Below are 23482 nucleotides of genomic sequence, written 5' to 3'. Positions count from 1 at the left end.
ATTGCAATAGGATTTGATTTCCCCGCTCAGGGAATGTGATCAACATTCCAGTGGAAAAAGGTATAACAAGAAGGATCATAGAGGATTTCTTTATTTATCCAGGTTTTCGACACTACCTCCAGTACAGCAAAACATTAACCTTTGTAAGACGTCCTCGGTGTCCCTTGAATTCCAGGACAAATAGACCAGACAGTGTACATTCCTTAGAAGTGGAACTATTCTATATTCAATAGATACATCATTATTAGAGAATTTAGACTATATTCAGCTTGCTTGCTTTGCAACTCGGGCATAAAAGGGTCAGCCACGCGCTGTCCCTACTCTGGTCTCTTTCTTTCCAGGGAGACAACTGTGAGACACTAACCAGAGAGCACACAGAGTAAGAACAGTGAAAACAACAACCCCAGCTAAAATCAAAACCAAGGGATCAACTCAGAGAACAAAAAAGCCAAAGTTATGAGGTAAAATGTGAATCAATTAGCAGATTAAGAAAAACTTCACTACACCTACATGTAGTAAGCAATATTAAAAGTGTTACTAGGCTTGTCTAGCCTTGTACTAGCTATACAGGTTGAAACTTTAAACATTTTAGTCAAGCAGTTATTAAAATCCTCTTCTGTGGCTACTATGAAGGCTTGGAAAATTAGAAGGGTGGGACAAAGCTAGATTTTTTTCCTACTTTAGTGAAGCATTTAATGTTTTTCTCTGACAGCATTAGTGGAAAGACTTTCCACATTAACAACAGCCATTGAAGCTAACAGCTTCCTACCTTGGTTGGCCTTTGAGGGAAAAATTCTATATTAAAAAAAAAGCAAATAAATAAGTTGTGTAGAACACCAAATCTTATATCTTTGAATATTGCTTTGCATAGAAAGGCAAATACTGATTTCACTACTTTGGGCTCTAGAATTTCCAAGAAATTGGTAAATGTGACCACTGGAAGACGTGAAGGAGAAAAAAACACCCCCAAGACGTTAAGAAGAGTGAGGAACACCATGGTCTCAGAACCACAACAATTCTGACCTGAGTAGGCTGCTGATGGGAAGCCTCTGAAAAAGTGACCTTACAGAACATCTTACATGACTGCAACGTGTGTGGAGAACACGCTCAACCTAAAAACAGCCTGGCTGAGTTTACGGCCAAAGAAAATGAAAGCGTTTTATCTGCTTCACGAGAATCTGCAACACACGTCAGTGAGGATTATGTAATGTCTCCATTAGTGCAAACAGCTGCCTATTGCCTATTCTTTGTTAATCCCTGCTTCATTGTCTATCTGCTTTGTTCACAGAGACCTCAGGCGTCTCACCAGCACCTTTCCTCAAACAAAAGAGTAGCTCAAAACAAAGCTGGTCATGACTGCAGGTACGAGACACAGCTGGCTGTATTTCCAGTTGCCTATTAAAAGAGAACTGTTATTCCAAGCAGCTTTTAAGAGTTTATTAGAGTTTTCTGGCAGTAATTGCTGTTGCAGCAATACTCTATAATGGAAGGATCAAAGCAAGCTTCATCTCGGGCACTGAATAAATGACTTGGGGTTTAGGCCGTTTGTATTCTGTATTCATTTAATATGCTAGACCAAAGTGTTTTCATGCCTTTTGTGCGCTTGCCATTCATAGCATGAAGCTGCATTTAGGCAACATCAAGAGCATCGGGTTTCAATAAAATATAATTTGCCTTCTTTAGACTCTTCTTGCCAGTGATGAGACACCACAGGTCCTGTGCAGAGAAGGGGCTGAGGAGCAGGTTTTCCTTCCTATTGGCATCCCTCTGCTCTCTCCAGGAACAGTCAGCCAGACTGGGCCTTAATATCACCAGCTCTGTGTTTGCTGATGAAAAAGCAACCCACCTATAAAGGTAATGTGAATAAAGATGTAAGCCCATGTAGTGAAATATGCTGAGATGTCCATTCAGCAGTAAGCAATATCCAAGGGAATGTTCAAGAGCTTATAACAGAAAAACAAATCAGAATTTTGTTTAGTGAATGCACCTCTGGCCTACAATGGCATAAAATCTGTCTCTAAAGCAGAAAGATAATGGCATCATCACCTGGAAAGAGTGGAAATTATAAAAAAAACGAGAAATGTGATTAACCATCGGTAATTGCTTGTCCCTGTCAGGTCCATTTCTACAACTTTGTCCTCAAAAGCAAGACATGTGTCTTCAAATTATTCTTACCCTTAAAAATAAATGAGGCCACATGCACAGTGACTAAGAATCAAATTTGCAGTTTTTATGAACAGAAGTGATTTACATACATACCCTTCTCCCCAACAAACGGCAAGGACCAGGTAAACACATCCATGAAGTTTGGAAGCCAGTACGGATGAGGGGAGCAGTTGAACTGCCTGATATTCATAACGTTGTTCTCATATTTCAATACTGCAGCTAGAAGGGAGAAAAAGAAATAAAAGAGACATCAGCCATGTGAGTGACTGGCTACCAGACCAGGATCGCTAACAGCACGCACAGCCCACAGAGCTGCTCACCAGCTTCCACCCACTTGATCCAGTGTCACCACCTGAATGCTAGTTCCAGTAGCATAAAGCCTCACTGAAGTGGAAATCCATTTTCAGTCTGAAACCAGTGTCAATAGCTTTCCCTGCCACTAAGATGGGCTGGTAAGTCAATTAATATCTCTGAGTAGTCAAGAACGTGAGCTCTGGGATCTGCCACCAGTGAGGAATGAAGCAGAGTACTCAGAGTGCCCCCATTTCACACAGTTATCTGAGTTCCTCACAACCATGCTTGGAGATAACAGAAAAAAGCATTTATGACTCAGAGCCTGAATGCTGCTCTTCTGATGGACATTTTCAACATATTTCATTCACAGTATTATATAAGAGATGACACTTGCTTCTCACATTATGCAAACTCCAGGCACACAAGACTGCGCTCCCTATAATATGAATCAATACTAATGCAATTTGTCTTGCACCATTTAACATTCTCGTCATTCTTATCAATACACAGACTACGTCTGTTCATAGTCAGAAACATAGATATGCCACACCCACTTTTTAAAGCACCGCACCAAGTTCAGTGTTAACTTTTCTTATTTGACTTCAGGCTCATATCTGAAATGGTAATCCAAAAAGGCAATTTTGAGATTACCAAAGTGATTCTTTAAACAATGCACTTACAGGAGACTGCATGCAGGATATTTAATCAACACAAGCAACAAAAATAGGCAACACAAGAAGAAGGTGTACCATTCTATGCTTGCTCCTTTCCTCCCACCTTCCCAATTCTGGCTCCCCAGCGAGGAATATAGCTCCAGGGGCTGGTTATCACTTAATAGCCAGCAATAAAGTTGCATAACTGCAATGCAAGACAGCATTGTAGGAAATGCAGTGTTGGCTGAAGGGACTGAACAATTTCTTCTGATTATTTCTCTCTTTTCACTGACTGTGTGTCAATCAAAGAAGAAACCTTTTCTGTTGCACTAGGCTGTTGCTTCACAGACATTTAATAGGATGTTAAATGTCTTCCATTTTGTGGTCAATGACAGAGTCCAGAGTGACCTGGGAGCTTCTGAAAGATACTCACTGTCAGACACAGAAAACAGCTTGCTAGCAATAATGAACTTTTGCCAAGCAGACACCCTCCCTTTAAATAAACCACATTTGACTCTTGCCCATCCCTGTCTGACAACTGGCAGTCATTCTGCTGCTCAGCAGAAGAAAAAAATGGCTTAATATGGCTATTAGCAAAAATGAGCAAAGTAGTGTCAGTGCTCAGAATATTTCCAACAGTTTTGGCTGAAATCACACGCAGCAGATTGAAATTCATTCGTCTTCTATTACAGTGACACAATTGCATAATAAAAAATAAATAGTTTGTGGCTTTACAGAAAAAATGAGTCAAAACCACACAAAAAGGACCACTTAATGGTAGCAAAGATTCATTTAAAAGGACTAAAACTTCAAATTCATCATCTTAGTGAACTGAGATAGTTCCCCTTCCCACTACTTCTTCAATTTATCTATTAAGTCTATTTCTAAATTCTGTGAAATTTAAATAAAAAAATCATTTTTACAGGGAACTTTTAGAACTGGCCTCTGAAAAAGCCTGAACTGTATGCAGAACAGCTGCAAAATGTAAAATTAAATAAAAATGGCTTTAGTTGGGTTTTCTTCGAAAGGAAGATAATTTAAGATTACTATAATAAAAATATCCTCACAACACCTTATTTATATACCTGAATACCTTACAAAACAAAGTTTTGATAACAGTATTTTAAAAAATTCTCCCCTGTAAATGACCTGCACATCTCCTCAACAAATTACTTAAAAATAACTTTATACAATAAAGCCGGGTAATGACAGAGAAGCTTAGTAAAACAACTTTCCTCTTCATAAAATAAAGAAGGGTAGTTACCAGTATCACAAATACTTTTTGGCATTTTAAATTAAAAATCTGTAATTTACAAGCACAACGCACACAAAATATTTTTATTAGGTACGTAATGAAGATGATATTTCACACGAAGCAAGTCAGCTCTTGTTATGATTGTACAGTTCTGATCGCTATTTAGTATTCAGAAGACGAAAACCTCCTCTGGACCTAGTAGAAAATGCTTCTCAGATAACAGCAGGAGTTTTCCCGAGTGTATCTGCCCCCGTGCTTGCTTTTGGTCATAGCTTTATTTTTCCTCTCTGTTGGCTCAGAAAAAGTTTGGGGGTTTCACCTCTGCTCCATTCCCTGGTCCACATTAGCTTGATGCCTGAGAAGCTACAGGAAAACCAGCAGTCCTGAAAGAGTACACAGCTTTTGAAGGTTCTGAGAGTGGAGGTCACACAGTCACTGATGGAGGAAACAGAAGTGGGATGGGTTCCTTTGTTTATAAAACCCGTAAGAGAGGAAAACCTGACTCTCTCCAACATTTGCTTACTATTCCAGGATGCAACCTCAATACTTTTCTTTCCAAACACATACTCAGATGCTAGCAGACCAAGCCACCAGCCATTATCATCCATAATCTCCAACCAGAGCGAGAATCTTACTTTATTATTCTTAACAGACACACACATTTTAATCTGATTTTGATACTTGCTGTTGTAAGTAAGTTTTAAAAGCTAACGATTTGTAAAGTGAAGACGTGCACATAGCCCAAATGACATTACACTTCTTTCCAATGCTAGTAAACTGAGGTACTGGACACTGACATCACATCAGAGTGAAATGAAACATTAATGCAGAAGGCAAAGGGCATTTGAACTGTTTAGCTTGAGGTGTTTAACATAGCTTCCCTAGGGCTGGAAATATAGGTGTTGAAAACTGTGCAGGTAAGAAACCTTCTCCCCTTGGCTAGAAATGGAGACAGCTCTTCTAATCTTTCCAGGATTAGATACAGCAGCTAGCACTGTACCTCCTTGGTCTCCCACAGTTAAAGACGAGCTTGGAACAACTGGGTCACGCCTGTCAGATCTGAGTGGATGTCTCAGACCTCCTGGCATCTCAAAAGGCGCTTTAAAAGATTATATATTTGGAGGTAGGTTAAGGCCTGAAGCAATGTGAACAACATTGAACTGGGCTACAGATAGTTCAGAATTTCTCAAAGGCATTACATATCCTGCCTCACAATCTGCTGAATCATTTTTCCATGTAAATTAATTGATAACATTTCAGAAAAAAATAATCAGAGGAAAAAAATGAGCTTGGTAGAAATACTAGCCCAGAATATTTTTAAATGAACAACCTAAAAATATTTTTAGCAAACAATTTAACTGATTTTCTTGTAATTTTCTTTCAGAAAACTCATCCTGCATTTAGAAAATGAATCAGTGAAAAATCCCTCAAATTCTTCAAACCTAAGAAAGAATTTCAATTTCTGATTTAATGCCAAATTAACTTCAGCATTAACTGTGCAACCGGGAACAGTGCCTTCTCAAGAAGAGTTGCTAAGTAACCATAGCATTTTCTGCCCAAGTCAGGTCAGGGATAAGGGTTAGTAAAATGCTCAAGGAGTTTAAATATTATCAAAGGACAAAAATTATTTACTATACAAGGTAATTGTCTAAATAATCGAATACAGAAGTGAAGATAATTGTAGGTAACATCTAGGAAACATCTTTCCTTATAAAATTTTGAAGATTTTTATTTTACATGTGCAACTGCATGTTGAAAAGAAACAGTGGAGTAACATTCAAGATTATCTGCATCTTGCAAAGAAACAGCGGAGTAACAATCAAGACTTTATCAAGAGACTGCAAAAATCACTTTTGGCGAACTTCTCTGCATCAGCAATGAGATGGCCTGACAACTCTTCTGTAAAATCTTTTGTTTCTGTGACAAGAACTCATTACAGCAGTGGAGATAAGGCATTAAAGAAAAACTGACAGGGCAAACAGAGGTTACATTTCTTTTCTTCCCCTCAAAGTGCTAATATTTCTCACAGACCATCCTTGTCTTCCAGGTATACTACTCTTTTTCCAGGTGAAAATAATTTTCCCCTTAGATCTATCTCGATCAGGTACATTTCTTCAGGTGTATCCATGGTATACTTCATGCTGATACTTCACACAAACTTCATTGCCATATTATGTATGATACATAAGCAGGCATACAGATTTACAGATGGTTTTCATTTGTCTATTATCCCAAACTCTCCTGCATGATTTCTTTTCCTGCTTTTCCTTTCAGAAACAACACAGGTATGTTGCAGCATGTTGGAAGAAACTTCATGCTGGGGATTTTTTTGATAACTTTGGATTCTCTGGTGGTTGTCCCTCCACTACAAAACCTAGTCTTTTAAAAGTGTTCAAAAGATAACAGTCTGTCTTTAAACAGCAAGTTAAAATGGCTCACTCAGCCGCAAAGCACACACTTACTGAAGCAACAGCCAGACATGAAAAAGTCAGTATTATCCGTGCATTACAAGTAACTTTTCTGCCTCTGTAGAACTTCTGTAGAATCTTTCACTTGATTTTTTCAATTTTTTGGGGGGATGTGCATAAACAGCATTACAGTAAGCCCTAATTAAGGCATGAAGAAATACTGAATACAGGAATCAAAGTTTAGACCTAATACAAGGCCAGATCATAGCACAAGGTAATTTTTGGCACCCTCTTATTCTGCTGCTATTGAGGATTTCTCCTAGTTATGGGTACCCTTGGAACCCAGGGGTAAATTTGTACATACACAACTCTCTCAGAGATTTCTTGATCAGCACAGATGATCTGAGGCCCTGCAGTCACTGGTAACTACCACAATTCAATTAACACTTATCTTCTTGCATAAGCTTTCTCTCCGGAAGCAGTAGTCTTAGAAAAATCACCAAACGCACTGGTATTTCTTGTAACAAGTATTAATAATAAAGTATCTTTATCTTTATGCCTTTTAATAAAATAAATGAAAGCAGAAATGTTTGAGAAAACTATGAAGACACTGAACAGTAGCTCAGATGTTGCCAAAAAACATATAAAAATTCCTTCTCTTTGCCAATGCTCTCCATTGTAATGAACATGGAAGGAATTAATAACAGTAATGGAGAAGGATAATAATGGAAAAATGGAGGACACAAGGCTCCCAATATTGAAGCAGTTTCTGAGTCTCTGAATCCCCCCCTGAAAGCCTCTCTCCTGTCTCCATTAACTACAGAGGGAAGCCCTGACAGGAGCCTCCTAATTGAAAAACCTCACTTTGGCACCCGAAGCTCTGCGTGTGTGGCCTGGGGCTGTGACAGGAGCTGCAGCCACGTGGTGCTCGAGCAACACACGCAGCCTGCACCAGGCAACAGCCAGGAACCAAAGAGTCACAGAAAACTCCCTTTGGTGCCAGAATCCAGCAGCGCAAAGCCGGAAGAGGGCTCCCATGGTGGGTCAGCACTGCGAGACAGCCCACGCAGAGGCTCCATGGCAGCATTAATAACAGCAGCTACACTGAACATGGGATTGTTTGGGTAGCTTATCTGCAACCACTCCTGTCAAACCTTCTTTTGGACCGAGATCATTGCCTTTTTACTGCTGTTTGAGGACATATCTGACCCCAGATCTGATCCCATGGCTGCTCTCCAGCAGGGACTGAAGGAGACCCTCGACAAAGTTGGCAAACAGGTCTACTCCTGAGGTGCTTTGAAGAAGCTCAAGAAACTACATCTGCTTTAATGGGCATGAGAACTAACAACCCAGGGTAGAAAATGAGCATTCTTAGCCTCCTGCAGCTTTTTAAAAAAATTGTATCTATCTTAAACAATAGTGCATTTAAAAACGACCCATTTCTTGTGCTGGAGCCTCTCAGGAATTTATTCAGGGTGACTTTGTTGGCTGACAACCAGGGGAACACTGAGAAGGCACACTAGACAGGAAGCACTTACTAGTAGAAGAGGAACTCCTTTTCCAAGGACTGACAGTAACCAAACCTCCAAATGACCTGTAAAAATCAATCAGGTTCTGCACCAGTGCATGATAGGTCTGCTAGAGCAACTGCCTTGACAACACCTGTAGATAAAAATACCTTCCTTTTTCTCCTGAAATCAGTCAGAAACTGTGCCCTCAGTTAATTAGTTTGCTGCAAACCAAGGAAGCCAACAGGTAGCCATGTTTTGGACTCACTCTATATGATAGTGGGTTTTTCCTTGAAGAGAGAAGCAAGCACTCAGAGACTACCCAGATAAAGATGTATGAGCAATGCAGCATGAAAAACTATGCATGATGTACTTTAAATGTCAAGAGCCAGTGCAACCAGTCACATGAAATAATGCATCAAAATTTCTAATGAGAGAACAGGAGGCAGATAAACTCAATGGAGATCCATCACAAAGCTGCTAAAGGTCAGCCTCTGAATTTACAACAAGTTATATATTAAGCAGTGGCACACTGGTGCTGATGTCACATTGGTGCTGATTTGCCTGAGCTCACTCTGAGCAGGTATTGCTGGCAGTGCACGCCAACTCCAGCTGTGGCCACAGATAACCAGCACCTCTCAGAAAATGGTGTACAGCTTTCCACCATATGTAAGACCTGCCTGCCACAGCGGAACACTCTGGAACAAGGGAAATTACCCTCTCTTTGTAAATGGAAGTAACAGAGAGGCACTTCTCTTTACCACTCAGATTCTGTGGTTTCAAATTCAAGCTTCTGAACATTGTAAAAATGATTGTTTTCCATTTAACATTTGCCTTCAAGACAAAGTTTCACATAATTCACCCATTGCCTTCATGGCAAAGAACTGTTTCCACACCTAAGAAACAAAATGTGAACACTTTCTACCACCTTCCTTGTACGGGCTCGTGATTGCTCAGCCGTCGACCCAAAGCAGCCAACCGGGAGAGTAAACACACTTCTCCACCAATGGCAATGATCCTACCAAGAAAACGAACATATCCCTTACTTCATCCTGCACTACTTAGGTTGCCAGCAGAGCTCCTACATCATTAACTTTGACAAAAGTAGCTACTAACAGTTCTGCTTGCATGGTTTTTCAGAGTAACGTATTAATTTTTCCACAAGTTAACAGGCATATTGAGAAATCTGAGGTGTACAAGCCCCATTATCTACCAGTGAAGTGTTTCCTTCCCTTCCATTCGGTTCATAAAAGCTTTTACATTATAAATTTCATAATGCAAAATGATGCCCAAAGAAGCTTTCTTTTGCAAGTTTAAAAATAAGTATTGCTTGCTTCCTCTGAAAACAAGAATGCAGATTAAAAATATCCCTTCTCAAGAGAAGCTGATCTCTTTGCAAGGGAGCAACTTTCAAGAATATAATTGAAAATTATTTTACTTTGTTCAAAGAAGAACAGGATAATTTTATCATTATGAGGACTAGGAGAAAGTAAACAATACTGCTCATTTCAAGATAAAGGAGGACAGGTTTATTAGAAAACTTTATTTTTAGAAACATGACTCTTTTTTCCAGTTCTTTACAGATTTCTGGAAATGCAAGAAATTAATAAATTCAGAGAAGCTGCAAAGACTTGTATTCAGTGGAGCCTTTATACAGTGACCAGTGACTCTTACTTCTGCAGTAACCTTTTTTTTTTTGACTATTTGTATTTAATTTTCTACACTTCAGTGGCCAAGGATTAAAAAACACAAAATAGAGAGGAACTCAGACATCCATCCTACGCTTTATCCACTCATGATCTGTCAAAATGTAACTGGCTAGACAGTTTGCACATACAAACTCCAGTAATTTTATTGGAAAGAACCAAGAAACAGCTAATTAATTGTAAGGAACACTGGGCTCTAAACATCTCACCCAGAGCATTTCTTAGTACACTTCTCTTACTTAATAGAGGAGTTTTAAGTTTTGTTTCCCATGTAACATTTACTTAATATCTTGCAGTCAAAATACGGAAATATCCTAAGGCGTATTAAAACACACAGTTATGTTCAAAGCATACATCTCCCTGTAACAAATTTAATTAGGTTTGTATTATATAATAAGTGGAATGGGCACAAACTGATAAATAAAGGAATGAAAAGACATCAACATATTTGAGTAAACAGAAGTCGGGCCTACTGTGCAATAACAGGAATTGAATTCTTACCTTTGTTATTGTATACATCTAGATAGTTTGGTGCTGAAAAAATTGTGATTAGCGAAGGGAAGCCTGTTGTTTGGCTTTTCCTGTACATACGATACCTAAGAAGAAAGAGAAGATACTAATTACTACCCAGTGTCGAATGTATATTTGTCACTGACCACATACAGTGCAAAAAACGCCTAGCACATTAGTGCTCTGGCTGTTAACAAATGCCAAGACTGAAAAACACCACATGAGCTCTTTAAAAGCCACAGGAAAGAAGTATTTCCTGCAGACTTTCTCATTATAACCATGTGACATGACCAGGGATCCATGCTTGAAAGTTGTGTCTCTGAAATTCAGTGAGCCAGAGGTGGGTTTTGTTGTAAATTGGCTCGGTGCCCAGGACATTCCCAGACTTTCCCCCTCTGCGGGACTGCAGGTGAAGCAGCCACCAGCAGGTGCCTTGGAAGGGTCCTGCCTTCAGAAAGAAAGTGCATGCCCCCATGACTCTCCCACTGCCTGCCCTCTCCAGGCATGGAAGCAATGGCAAGGCCAGGGAACATGGAAGGTGGGAGAAGGGAAGCAGGAAACAGGGCATCTGATCCTTTCAGTGCTGTGTCTAATCTTATCTGCTCTATTAGCCAGTTTGTCAGTGTCTGCATGTTTTCATTACCTAACCTTACTGCCTCATGAAAAGTAAAAGGCTTATTGGACCAACAAATAATCAGTCAAGCATTAAACCTGCAAGTAGTTGGAAAGAAAGCAACCAAACAATACTTAGACACAAGTACACCAAACGCTGATCTTTAGTCTCGGTCACAAGAAACCAAAGAATTTTGCACTGAAACTGTTGTATAATTTCAATGCAATCTCTTCCACAAATTTTTTTTTCACCCTTTATTGGAAAGCAATACAAAAAAAATGAAATTTCATTACCCTTGCGTATTTCATGCTAGGTATTTCTGGCATAGTAATAGCTTGCTTTTAATTGCATTACCATTTTGAAGTCATGACAATTCAAACATTCAGAATAGCTTTTTATATGCATAGTGAATATTGACCTTATTTCTACAATGCTGCTAATTTATCTTTTATTGCTGTTCAGGTTGGGTAAAGTTTCTACCTCCAAACAAACACAATAATAATAAATTATGCATGATATGCAAAGCTATTTATTCAGATTCCAATGCCTCATTAATATCTCCCAAGCATGGTACATTTTAAATGAGAGGATTTTTTAAAGTAATTCTTTAAAGCAGCACAAAAAATTCTATCTTTATAATGACAATAGTTTCATGGGGAACCATCAGCACAACCTGGACTGGTTTTGCATACACTGGCCTAGACTTCTTGAATTCATTAATGATACCCCAGCAGAAAAATTTATGTGCCTATTGAGTTCTATAATTTATTTATTTTTTTAATGAAATATAAAACCAGGAGTCCCAAAAGTTTCAGGTAGCTGACAAAGTCCTAAAAGATGGCAGTTCTGGCCTTTGCGAGCCAAACCACTTCTCTGGCATCATGGCAATCAGTGTGTCAAAAGACTCTGGTACATCTGCAGACCTTTTTCTGAAATGAATTTGTTTTTCTTTCCATGTCTGGCATCGTCTGGAATCGAAATAATTTTGGCCATTTTGTATCACTTAAAATCACTAAGGCTAAGTAAATGGCATATATAATTATTCATTAAACCTTGTAACTCACTAATAATCATGTAAAAGACATAGTAATGCCAGTATGTATTTTTGTAGCATTAGTAAGAAGTGAGAGCTGTTGCAACTTATATTTTCCAGTTCACTGTCATTCATCTGCTCTTCATTCATCTTTCTGTGCTCTGTTTGGGAACGGTAGGACATAATACGTAAGTATTACTATCTCCCCCTCTCCACACATACTTACCCAGCATCCTGGGCTTCATGAGCTCGAAGTATGGATAACAAGTTATTGTGCTGTAGGAATTCACATACAGCAGGGTAACTGTAAGAAAAAAAGTAATAGCACCTGTTATGCCATTATCAGAAGCAGCACAAAGAGCTCTAGCTTTTAAAAATGTATCATAAAACATGCATCATTCATGAAATCAGCACCTGCTCTGCAGGCAGATTTCAGTAGAGACAACATCACCAGCAGTGTCTTTTTAAATCCCATCCCATAACTGCTTGGAAAGGAATGCTAGAAACTGCAATTCATTACATAACAATAATCAGCTTATGGCTTGTCAGAAAAAAGGTACTTTCTTTTATTATTCTAAGATTTAATGTATTCCAAAAAAGCAAAAGGTAATTCAACCGTTGCTCGTAACAGAAAACTTCAGTCACTGACTACTGTATGCAGTGGTTGCTTGTGGACACCAGAAAATAGGGTGGTTAAGTGGAAAGACAGAAAGAAGAAAGGCAAATCAATCTTCAAACTGAGTATGTTTACCTTCCTGAACTTTATCTCCTTGATAAACAAGTTATCTTTCCCCTTGGAAACTTAAAATCCTGTGACTTCTGAAACCCCAAAAATGTGCTCACTGAATACATCTGTGCTAAACATACTGAGCAAGATAAAAAAAAATAAAAAATCTCAACTATACATTATACAAAAAACTGCTGTTCCAGGCATGATTTCATGGACCACCTTAAGAGCCCACTTGCAATCAGTTAACAGTCCCATCAGTTTCTAATTCCATGCATGAAAAAGATGAAAACTTACACACCCCCTTCCCCAGTCTAATGCATCATCCTCCTTCAGTTTATCCAAGACAAATTATACTACTTGCTTCCAAACCTTCCTGGGTATTTTGAAGGTGAAATGTCATCTGCAGCTAGAAGCTACAAATCCAGTAGAATGCTATATTGCTGTTTCTGGACTTGAGCCACCTAGCACATATTCTCAGGTGCAGGCCTGGTATTTGGAATTGTCTAAAAAGATTGCCATTATAAAACAATTTCAATTCCCAAATTATGTGGGGTATCGTTTTGGCAACTGCAGTGATCTCAAATGCTGACAGGCTGCCATTCAAACCACTGGCAAATGAGAAATGATTTACATACATTTCTTTTCACAATTAATTGTGACTAAATGTAGACTTATGGTACATTTTCTTTAGAAATTTTTAGATTAACTTCTGAAAACTGGAATCTATCATGAAAATCTGATAGACGGTTGATTATGTTCATTATCAGTGCAGCTGTTCAAAATGTCTAGGCTATTACTTTTTTTTCCTCCATAGTATTCTTTTCATCCAGTGTTAAGTACTGCTTTTAAAGACGATACAATGAAGTGGTAAAAAATGCTCCTAAATAGATATGATAGGTTCTTCTTTCCATTTCAAGTACAAAAGTGGTGGGGTTATTTTATTGCTTAATTATCTTGTTCTTCATAAATCTGTGGAAAGTAAGACTTCTGCTAGCAAAATTTGGCTGATTCTACAGGGCCCACACCTACAAAGGCAGAGATGTCACACAGCACTCCATGCAAATTTACAAAAAAAGAACCTGCCTGCCTTCTTTTCTTACAAGTGAATAGCATTGGGACCTTCAATGTGCCGACTGCCCTATTACCCCGACCACCACAACGCATGAGCAGTCTATCTGGACATTTTATTTTGAAATAGGTAAAGCAACTTGCAGGCATTTTTCTAGAGCTTCTTGTTGAAGCAGGGGCTGGGGGAGAAGCACACTTTCCATCGTTTGCAGCTATTACATATGCTATCCAGCCTTTCTTTAGTATCTGTTTGCTTTAGATTAAACAATTTTTCTTAACACAAAAATACATGTCCTAAAAAGCAGGTAAAAATAAGAAGTCCTACAAAGAGCTAACAAAATAGACATTATGGCAAAAGTTATCAAAACAAACTTTTACAGAAATTACTTCTGCTTGGAAATCTTTTTTCTAATCTTTTTAATGAAAATGACCGACTTGCAATCAAATTCCTTACTAGTTTTCCAGAGCGCTACCCCTCCAGAAACACTCTCCTCCTTGCCCTGCTTTGCAGAGCCCAGACTGTAATTCAGATGAGCCAGAAATAAAGCAGTTGGCCAAGAGGGAAAACAAACAAACAGAAATCCCCCACGCAACAGGCTTTTCCAGAGTGACCCAGCCTCCTGCCTGCATGTGTCATGCTGAATCACAGAGGAGCAGTGACTCACAGAGAAAACAAAACAGCCCTCTGCTAAGCTAGAGAGATGTTATTCCCCACGGAGTACTTGACTGTGATATTCCCTACTTGGGCATCTTCTTTCATTAACATGCCTCATGCATAGTTTACTAGATCTGAGGTCTCTTTTGCATGATCGCTGATTACTTCTAGGCAGTTTTAAAAGAGATGAAATACTTTGCTAACATGAACCAGAATGGCAAATGTTTTCAAACTGTTTTTTCACCAATAGGTCGAAAAAAATAGATGGAATTAACGATTTTTTCATATCCCTCATCATGCCATTAAAAAGAGAGGCATAAGCATTTCTTTCAAAAGAGAACATTCAAATTTAGTCCAAAAGCTTCTGTAACATTACATGCACATATAAAATAGTTTTCCTGCAAAATCCATTGACCTTGCACTTGAGTCTCCAAAGGTAAATGCTTTTGCTGCTGTGCTGTCCTAAACAACTCTCAGAACATCCCTTTCCACCAGCTTTTGCTTGCTCTTAGCTGTGCTGTCTGCAGAGCTGCACTGGGAAGTAGAACAGGGAACTGCATGGGATTAGAACAAATAAACACTTTTTTTTTTTTTTTTTTGCAGAGTCATTCTTTTAAAACTGGACGCTTTCCCAGGCCTGATAGAGCATACAAGCAATTTTACCAGTACATCTGGGCAGACCATGTGAGGGCAGCAAAAGGCTTCTGGCCTGGGAGAAAGAAGAGTAGAAAAGTGGGCAAAAGAATCTGTTTAAAATGCTATTACTAAAAAAAAAATAAATTAGAAAAAAAACCCATACAACTTTGCCTCCCACCCTGAGCTGAAACACTCTACACTAGTCTTCAAAAGCTTTCAGCAGACATTTCTTTAATCTTTGCATATTGACAAATTTAACTTTCATGTCAAGTGCACCCCTGAAATCATCTGCTTAGGGTCAAAATTACTACTCTACCCCAGACTATCTGTAAGGTTGAACCATTTCACTGCTATTCAAGGCTGGCAAAGGTTTCTTGAACACCTCCAGGGAGAGGGACTCCACCACCTCTCTGGGCAATCATTCCAATGCCTGGCCACCCCTTCAGTGAAGAAGTTCTTCCTGGTGTCCAACCTGTCTCTTATAAAAATGCCTGAGAGTTACTGTACCACCAGCTTATGAAAGAAGCACAAAGGGTCATTGGCAAGATCAGTACAAACTGCTAGGTACAAATAAATATTTGCTAGAAAAATTCAAGGCAAGAACTAGATAATCTGGGAAACAGGAAAACTTCTTTACTGGCTGGATCAGCTGAAAAACAGTGTGCCTGTGAGTCTAATAACACTCTGGGACAAATTAATTCACTCTTGTTTATAATATACACTGAACACAACATTATTTGGGATACGGATGAAAGAAAAGCTTAACTCATAATAAAAGAGCAATTTAAACAACCAGCACTCCATTAATTCTTTCTACTTTTGGACAAAATTGCATCAAACATGACCACGACTACAAAGGACATACAATTTTAAACTTCAGATAAGGAAAATGAAATCCCATCCCTATCACTTTTTGTTCTCTTTAAGGTACAGAAACTTGAATATATTTTCATGAATTCCTTATACTCCACAGTTAACATTTCACTTTGGCATTGTGCTGTTTTGACAATCCACAGGACAAAATGCTGCTTGATGCTAAAGGCGTGCATTAAGCATTGACTCAGAGCACTTCTGAAAATCAGGCTGACTATTCTTTACATCTCTAAATGACAGGTTATGCCTATGGTTTCAAGATCTGACATTTTACAACTAGCCACAGCAGTTTCAAGAACCCTTACATAAAAGAACGTTTCTTGAAGAAATACTGGATCAGATTGAAATTCAATAGGCTGTATGAGAGTGATCATGTAAGGAATGCAGTGAAAAGCTTGTCAGACTACTGTAAGCTACAGTCTTCATACTTTCTCACAGAAATGGCCCAACATTTCACGAACGGCTTTTGGCTGAATGCAGATGATTTCATGCACTTCTGAGATGGAAGGTCCAGTTAATATGGTGTATGGACAGTCAGAAGGCCATACTACTGTTCTTTTCCTCACAGCATTTTTGTATTAGGAAATAATTTTAAGTCAGAGCAAAGTAACTTGCAATTCATCATTATAATGAACATCTCTGATAAATAAAATCAATAAATATAAAAGTAATAAAATATTTATTTCAAATATTTCCTGCAATTGATTTTAATAATCTAGAAATCCTTTCACCAAAATCTTCCTGACCCTCATCCAAAATCCTCATTGCTATCTTTTAACTTCCCTTTCTGGAAATGACTGAAGAAACTTAAGAAATCTTATTCAGTGAAGAATAAACACAATCATTCTATTAACAGGCATTCTTGAAGGAGGGCTGAGTAATTCAGTCCTTACTTACAAGCCGAGCTGCCTGTTTAGGGAAATTTGTTCCTTTACTCAGGACGTAACTAGGAACGGCGAGGAAAATTAGACATTCCACACTGATGGATACATTTTACACCAGGTATTATCATTAGGCAAGCAATTAGTCATCTTCCCGGGCAACTAGGTACTTCTTTTAAAAGGAATGCTTGCCTTTATACAATCTCAGATAATGTGACTCCAAGCTAGCCTTCTGACTGAATAATTAAGCAGTTGTATGTCCCTCACACATGACCTGATAATTAGCTGTCTTCTGAGTATTTTCTCTTCTCCTGAAACACATTTTTCTGAATATGCATCAGGACACAGACTAGGTCTGATACATTTTTTGGAGGAAACTGATATATATATACTAAGGAAATCTTATGGCAACTGTATGGAGAGGACCTCTGAAAAAAAAAAAACAACCAACCAACCAACCAACCAACACAACAAAAAAAACCAAAACCAAAACAAAAACACAAAAAAAACCAAACAAAAAAACCCCCAACAACAACAACAACCCCCCACAATCTAAAATCTAGAAGTTTTTTCAGTATATAAGCAGCTCTGTATTTAAGGACAAGCCATGTCTGCCAGGCTACTCATGAGGGGAAATCACTACTACTCCCCATGTGTGCAGTGCCTGGTAGTCTCAGGTACATCCCAGCATTTGCTGCTGCTGAGAGGACGAGCAACAATTTTACCCATCAGCCCATTTCTGCACTGATCAATTGCTTGCAGCAGTTTGCCATCCCTTCCACGATGTGCCCTCATCTACTGAGCACCTCCCAGATGTCATGGACGCGAGCACGGCCATCGGCCTTCCCCACCGGAGGTGGGTGACAGCAGCCCAGGCTGCAGGGCAAACTGCTCTGCTCTTAGCTGGCCCCACGCTGCAGCAACCACGGCTCCAAGAAGGGAGCAGGAAATCTCATTTCTGAACATCAAACCACCTGCTACCTTCTAACATTACCGACAAGGAGGTTGAATCCAGCGGCTCTGTCACCTGGTTGCTGGTGGAAGCCGTTGATTTACTTTTGATATGTTATTAAACAGGTATAGTCAGTGTTCAAGGTGAGATTTTCTAAGACAAGAGAAAGAGCTGGATTCCTCCCTTCTTCTGAGTTTGCTGAGAAAACCTAGATTTGTGTAACTAGCATGGGCTGAAGCAGAACTGCTTCACTTCAAAAAGTTCAACAACCTCTTAACATTTCAATAGCATCTTCACATTTCTCCTGAACAGAAATGGATTTTTTAAATTAATATTTCACTGAATACATTGCTCATTTTGCAATTTAACCTCCTCCCCTGTTAGTTTTGCTACTCTGGTGTCCTTGTACGTTATTCATAAATATCATAATTTAAAAACAAGCCCAAATTCCTTAAAATCCCCACACTGTCAGAAGAAGGCAGATAGATGTTTCTGCAAGAATATTACAGGCACTTATCTGCATTTCAGATATTACTAAGTCCCACTTAACAAATGCTCTTCAAATACTGAACTTCTTAAGAAAAATTATTAAACAAAAATTTTTTTAATCAAACTGAGCGAAAAAAAAAAGTACCTTTTTTGGGGAAATCACAGTTTTTATTTACCCTGCAGAACAATAGGGAATCAGTTTTCCAATGCTGGCATCTTTTGTCAGAAATTAAGTTTTAATTTTCGAACTAGAAATGCAGTTATGTACCCCTTTCAAAAAGTCACACATTCATTCTCTAAATTTACAAGAACAGAAAGAAGCAAAATACACATGCTTTGGTGAATAAAATTAAGTAATTTAGTTTTCCCAATGTGGCATAGCAGAAGAGATTCAAATAAAACCAGCATGAATTTTTCTGAAAACAAGGCTAGCCTGCAGAAAAAACGGCCTAATTACCTAAGCAGTGACACAAAGTTCAAGCAAACATTTATACTGCAAAACCAGAACCAGTTCACCAACAGAAATCTATTCAAAGTACTAATAATCACCTGTAGAAGTACGAGCACCCCCTGACTGTGTTGTGAGTAAAGTGTTCCTGAGTCTTCTCGTTTCCAAAGTCCTCCAATGGGTCTGACCACAGGATGTCACACATAGGCCCATATGCAGGTGGTTCCTTGAATCGATCTAACTAAGAAAAATAGGAGACAAAGAAATACTAACTTCTTTCAACTGTGTATCACAGAAACATTGAAGCAAAATTACTATTTTTCAATCCATGAGCAGGTGAGCAAGAGACTCATAGCAATCTGTTCTTCAGCTTTAATGCAATGGAGTTTGAGCAGCAGCAAAACACTCCTCGTAAACACTGACAGGGGAAGGTAGGAACAGATATAACTGAAAATTAAGAGATACAGTGGATTCCAATTCTGATTCCATGAATTTTTGTTTGCTTTTTTTTTGCCTTTTCTACTGGCTTGTGCAAGTATTCCAGTGGACAAGGGAGAATATAGTATTTCTGTATTTTATGATTTTTCAAACCTTGAGCATTCCATTTATGTAAGTGGGGCACCTCAAGAAAATACAGTAATTATTTCAAAACAAGTTTCCATTTAGATTTTTGTACATTTTCACAAAAAATTGTATCTAAATATCATGACAATATTTCTGCACTACAGTATCTTGGCCTGACATTCCTGCTGTTCCCATAACCTCAACCCTAATCAAGAAGCTAAACACTTCTCTTTCTGGTCTTACCATGGCCATTTAAAATTTCAAATGACATAGAATCATACTGCAAATAAGATGAAGTATAGCAAAATAATAAAATAATAAAAATCAGTGTTCTCCTGCAAGAACTCTTTAATACAAAAACACCATGTGTTATCTCAAGAATTCTTTCACATAAGAACGGTCCTGTTTAGACGGTGTGTGAATAAGGCTTGCAGTCTGAAATATTCTCTGTTTTGACCAGAAAGCTCAAACGATGATTCAGTAGCTAGTAGATACCTTCTCCCCTCAAAAAAAAAAAAAAAAAAAAAAAAAAAAAAAAAAAAAATTTAAAAAAAAAAAAAATTCGAAGAGAACAAATTGGTTTTGTAAGTTTTCAATACTCAAAGTTTTAATAAGGGACCTCTACAATTTTACCTTTGCGTTCGCGACACATTCACAGCATAACTACACTTCTTATTTAGCCCTCTCCAATTAATGCTTATGTAATTACAATTCGTTTAAATTAAACAAAAATTCATAAATATGCAAAACCAATTTCTGCTGATTGCCAAAGATAAATAAATCTGCTGGGTTGGGCAGGGGGAAGGGAAGGTGTTAATGAACCTAATCTAGAATATGAGAGCTAAACAACTTTACTCTGCCATTATGCTGTTGCAGAGCCAGCTAATTTTTATGCAGAGTATTTTTGTTTACTGAGATAGTGAATCTTTACCTCAGAAACAAAACTTTGCATTCACTAATTTTTTAAAGTGCAGTTAATATCTTAAGCTAACTGCTTTTAAACCAAAACATGTAATTACTGGCTCAATTTGGGATTTTTAACTACATTAATTTCTTAGTACACTACAAATTAACCTCAGAATATAAATTACCTTGAAAGCTCAGAAATATGTATCCATGTTTGCAAGTCAAACAGCAAAAAGAATTTTTTTTCTGGGAACACTAAGAATGAATGGTTTAAACATCTCTTAGAAATATCAACTGATATCTCTTCTACAAAACATGTGAATAAAAAAATTCATCCTTGATAACATGCAATAACTGATTATGTGAAGAAGCTGTTTGACATTGTTCTCTGTACTTCCATGAGATTTCTGAGAAACTTTTCAGAACATAAGAGTACGACAAGCATGAACTTATTAAGCCTCAATTAGACAATCTGCTGGGCACTCAAATGCAGAGCTATTAAAAATACGGTGAGACCTATAGAGAATGAAGCTCTTGACTATTTAAAAACCATACCAACTATATTCACTGCAATCATACGAACCATTTTCGTTACATCTTTCTGTATTGTGAGGTTTTCTAGAGCTCTTCTGTATCTTCTCCACAAAAGCACAGACCACTGAACAAGGCACAAGGAGTCGTCAGATGGTGCTTACATTGTGCTAATAGGTAATAGCTCAAAGACTTACTTTTCTGATGTCATCCAAGGTGTTGATCTCTGGAGACAAGCCACCATGTACACACAGGAATTGTTGGTTCATCAGAGCAGCCAAGGGAAGGCAGTCAAAGGCATCCATGCAGGCATCATATACACGTTCTGAATATTTGATTTTACCTTTTAAAAATTAAGATGGTAACACAAAGCGCCATCAATATTTAAAAGGAAAAAAAGGAATACGCTTAATATCTCCAACTTTTTCTCACACTATTCTATCTGGTATTGAGGACTGTACCCAAACTTTGGCTTCATACAAAAATATCTTCAGGAATCCACTGTTGGAAAAATTCTTCCTGTTCTGGGGGGAAATTAATAAAATTTCATCATATTTTTCCTACAAAACTGTAAATAAACAACTGAATATACCATTACAGTCTACCATTTCTACTCGGTATGAAATCTGTAGAGCAAGCCTCAAAACATATGCTGAATGGTTATCATCATTATCACTCAATACACTCTCTATGAAAATAGTCAGAACTTTAGCCCAGTCCTTTATAATTAATTAACTACGGAAATGCCATTATGAAATGAACAAGGTGGCACAATGAAGCTGAAATGTTAATTTACCAATATGAATATTAAACTCAGTAAACCATGAAGCCTTTGAGCCAATTAACATTTCCTTTTTCCCCAGAGTAAAAAGGAAACACACACTTATGGCAATAGTTTCATCTTACAGTGTCACATGGAAAAAAAACTTCATAGTGCAGGTAAAGGTCTACATCTAATGAGCTTTTACATGTCACTGCATCCTTTCTTGCAACACAGAAAAGTATTCATATAAAAAGAGAATATTGAAAAGTTTAAGCCTACACACAGGATAAATGTGAAAATGCTATACCTAAAGGAAAAAGAAAACCAAAATGAAAAATCCCTGTGTTTCTCTCCTGCTCCATGAGATGAGGCCCTCCTTAACCAGCAGTCAGGAGCCTGTCACAGGTGCCAGGGCTGGTGTGCCAGCAAGTTTTGCCGGCCAGGCTGCTGTGTGGGGCAGCAAACCCTCAGCTGCTGCAAAAAGCATCAGCAGCAGTACACATTTACCAAGGGCATCCAGGCCCAGACAGACGCACAGCAGCCCCAGGATGTTCCCACACCAGGCTGGCACGCTCAAATGTTGGGGGGTCTAAGCCCTTCCATTCCACACCACTGAGAGGTGACTGCCCTCTCAGGGAACAGGGACTACCATTTAAAATCAATGGCAGTTAACATGAAAAGCACATGAAAATTTACTAATAGTGAACCAGTATCAAATATTTGCAAAATAACAAACTAAGCTGCTGAAAATGGAGTTAAGAGGAGAAAGGTAAGATAAACTTACATTCTTGCTTAAATGTGAAATACTCTGTTAAATGTCTACATTCATGGTTCCCACGAAGTAAAAACAGTGTTTTGGGGTAAAGGATTTTCAAGGCCCACAAGTACAGCACACACTGCAAATCAGAACAAGAAAGAAAAACAGAATCCATAATCAATGACAGAATAATTTACATTCCCCTCCCCCATCACAAAAAACCAGCAAAAAAAGTCAAAGTAATCTGTGCAAAGCATTTGTTTTTAACTGATAAACTTCATTCTTCATATACCACATTCAAACACTTCTCTGCACTTCAGCATCAACTGGCTGAAACTCACCCTGATACATGGTATATTCTGATAGAGTTTTACACTTTTTGCTGTATGGCACTTCCCGGGTCAGCAGCCGTGCGCCGCCCCAGCTCCCACACAGCAACTGCTGTGCATCTCCAGAATGAAGCGCATGCTCTCCATCTGCAAGGTTAGGCAGAAACCTTCCATGGAAACAATTTCACCGGAAGACCTGCATTTCCTGGCTTAAGGAAAATTTGCCTCAGAACAATTTAACACACACTTCAGGAAATACCTCAGCTTTCAGAATTACAGTTTCTACATGAAAGTTTGTTCATTTTTCACTTAACATTGCTCCCTACATAGAACTGGGTTAAAAAGATCCACAAAGCTCTTGCATTAAATGAAGTTACTACAAAGCTTTTATAATGCCTTTTCTCTTTAATAAAGATTTCTATTTGAGATGACATTTCTTCTAGACATGTTTTTAAAGATAAAATAAAAGACTTAGAGAGGCTAAGCTCTGCTCAGATCTCTCTAAACCACTCAATTAAAAATATTTGTTTTGAAAACAAACTCACAGCTCCAAGAAAGCTGATGGAAATAAGACCCACTCATCCCATGAGATGAGCCCACTGCCTGCAAGGACACTGTATAGACCACAATGTCCTCTCAAAAACTAGAAAGCTAGAAAAACTGTCTGAATGGTTTTTATTCCAACCTCTCCTTGCTTAGGTAACCCTGAACTGCAGAAATGCTGCACAAGAAACAAAAGGTGTCAAAGAAACCC

At 38.3% G+C, this 23482-nt stretch overlaps 1 protein-coding gene across 2 annotated transcripts in view; it reads right to left on the bottom strand.

Annotated features, from left to right (window-relative positions):
* The window catches only part of PPP3CA (protein phosphatase 3 catalytic subunit alpha), a 174210-nt gene that overhangs the window by 19686 nt on the left and 131042 nt on the right, over window positions 1–23482 (bottom strand). For both annotated transcript variants that reach the window (XM_066186309.1, XM_066186310.1), the window contains exons 4-9: window positions 22427–22538; window positions 21077–21222; window positions 18980–19119; window positions 12373–12450; window positions 10492–10586; window positions 2260–2385 (exon numbers count right to left, since the gene is read on the bottom strand). In XM_066186309.1, the coding sequence (XP_066042406.1) occupies window positions 2260–2385; window positions 10492–10586; window positions 12373–12450; window positions 18980–19119; window positions 21077–21222; window positions 22427–22538 (697 nt within the window). The remainder of the gene's footprint in view (window positions 1–2259; window positions 2386–10491; window positions 10587–12372; window positions 12451–18979; window positions 19120–21076; window positions 21223–22426; window positions 22539–23482) is intronic.

This window comes from Chamaea fasciata, unplaced genomic scaffold, assembly GCF_029207755.1.
Source record: "Chamaea fasciata isolate MVZ Bird 193981 ecotype frontalis unplaced genomic scaffold, bChaFas1.0.hap1 SCAF_6, whole genome shotgun sequence".
NCBI classification, from domain to species: domain Eukaryota; kingdom Metazoa; phylum Chordata; class Aves; order Passeriformes; family Sylviidae; genus Chamaea; species Chamaea fasciata.
Note: the sequence above shows the minus strand (reverse complement) of the source record. Positions and strands in the feature narration are given on the sequence as shown.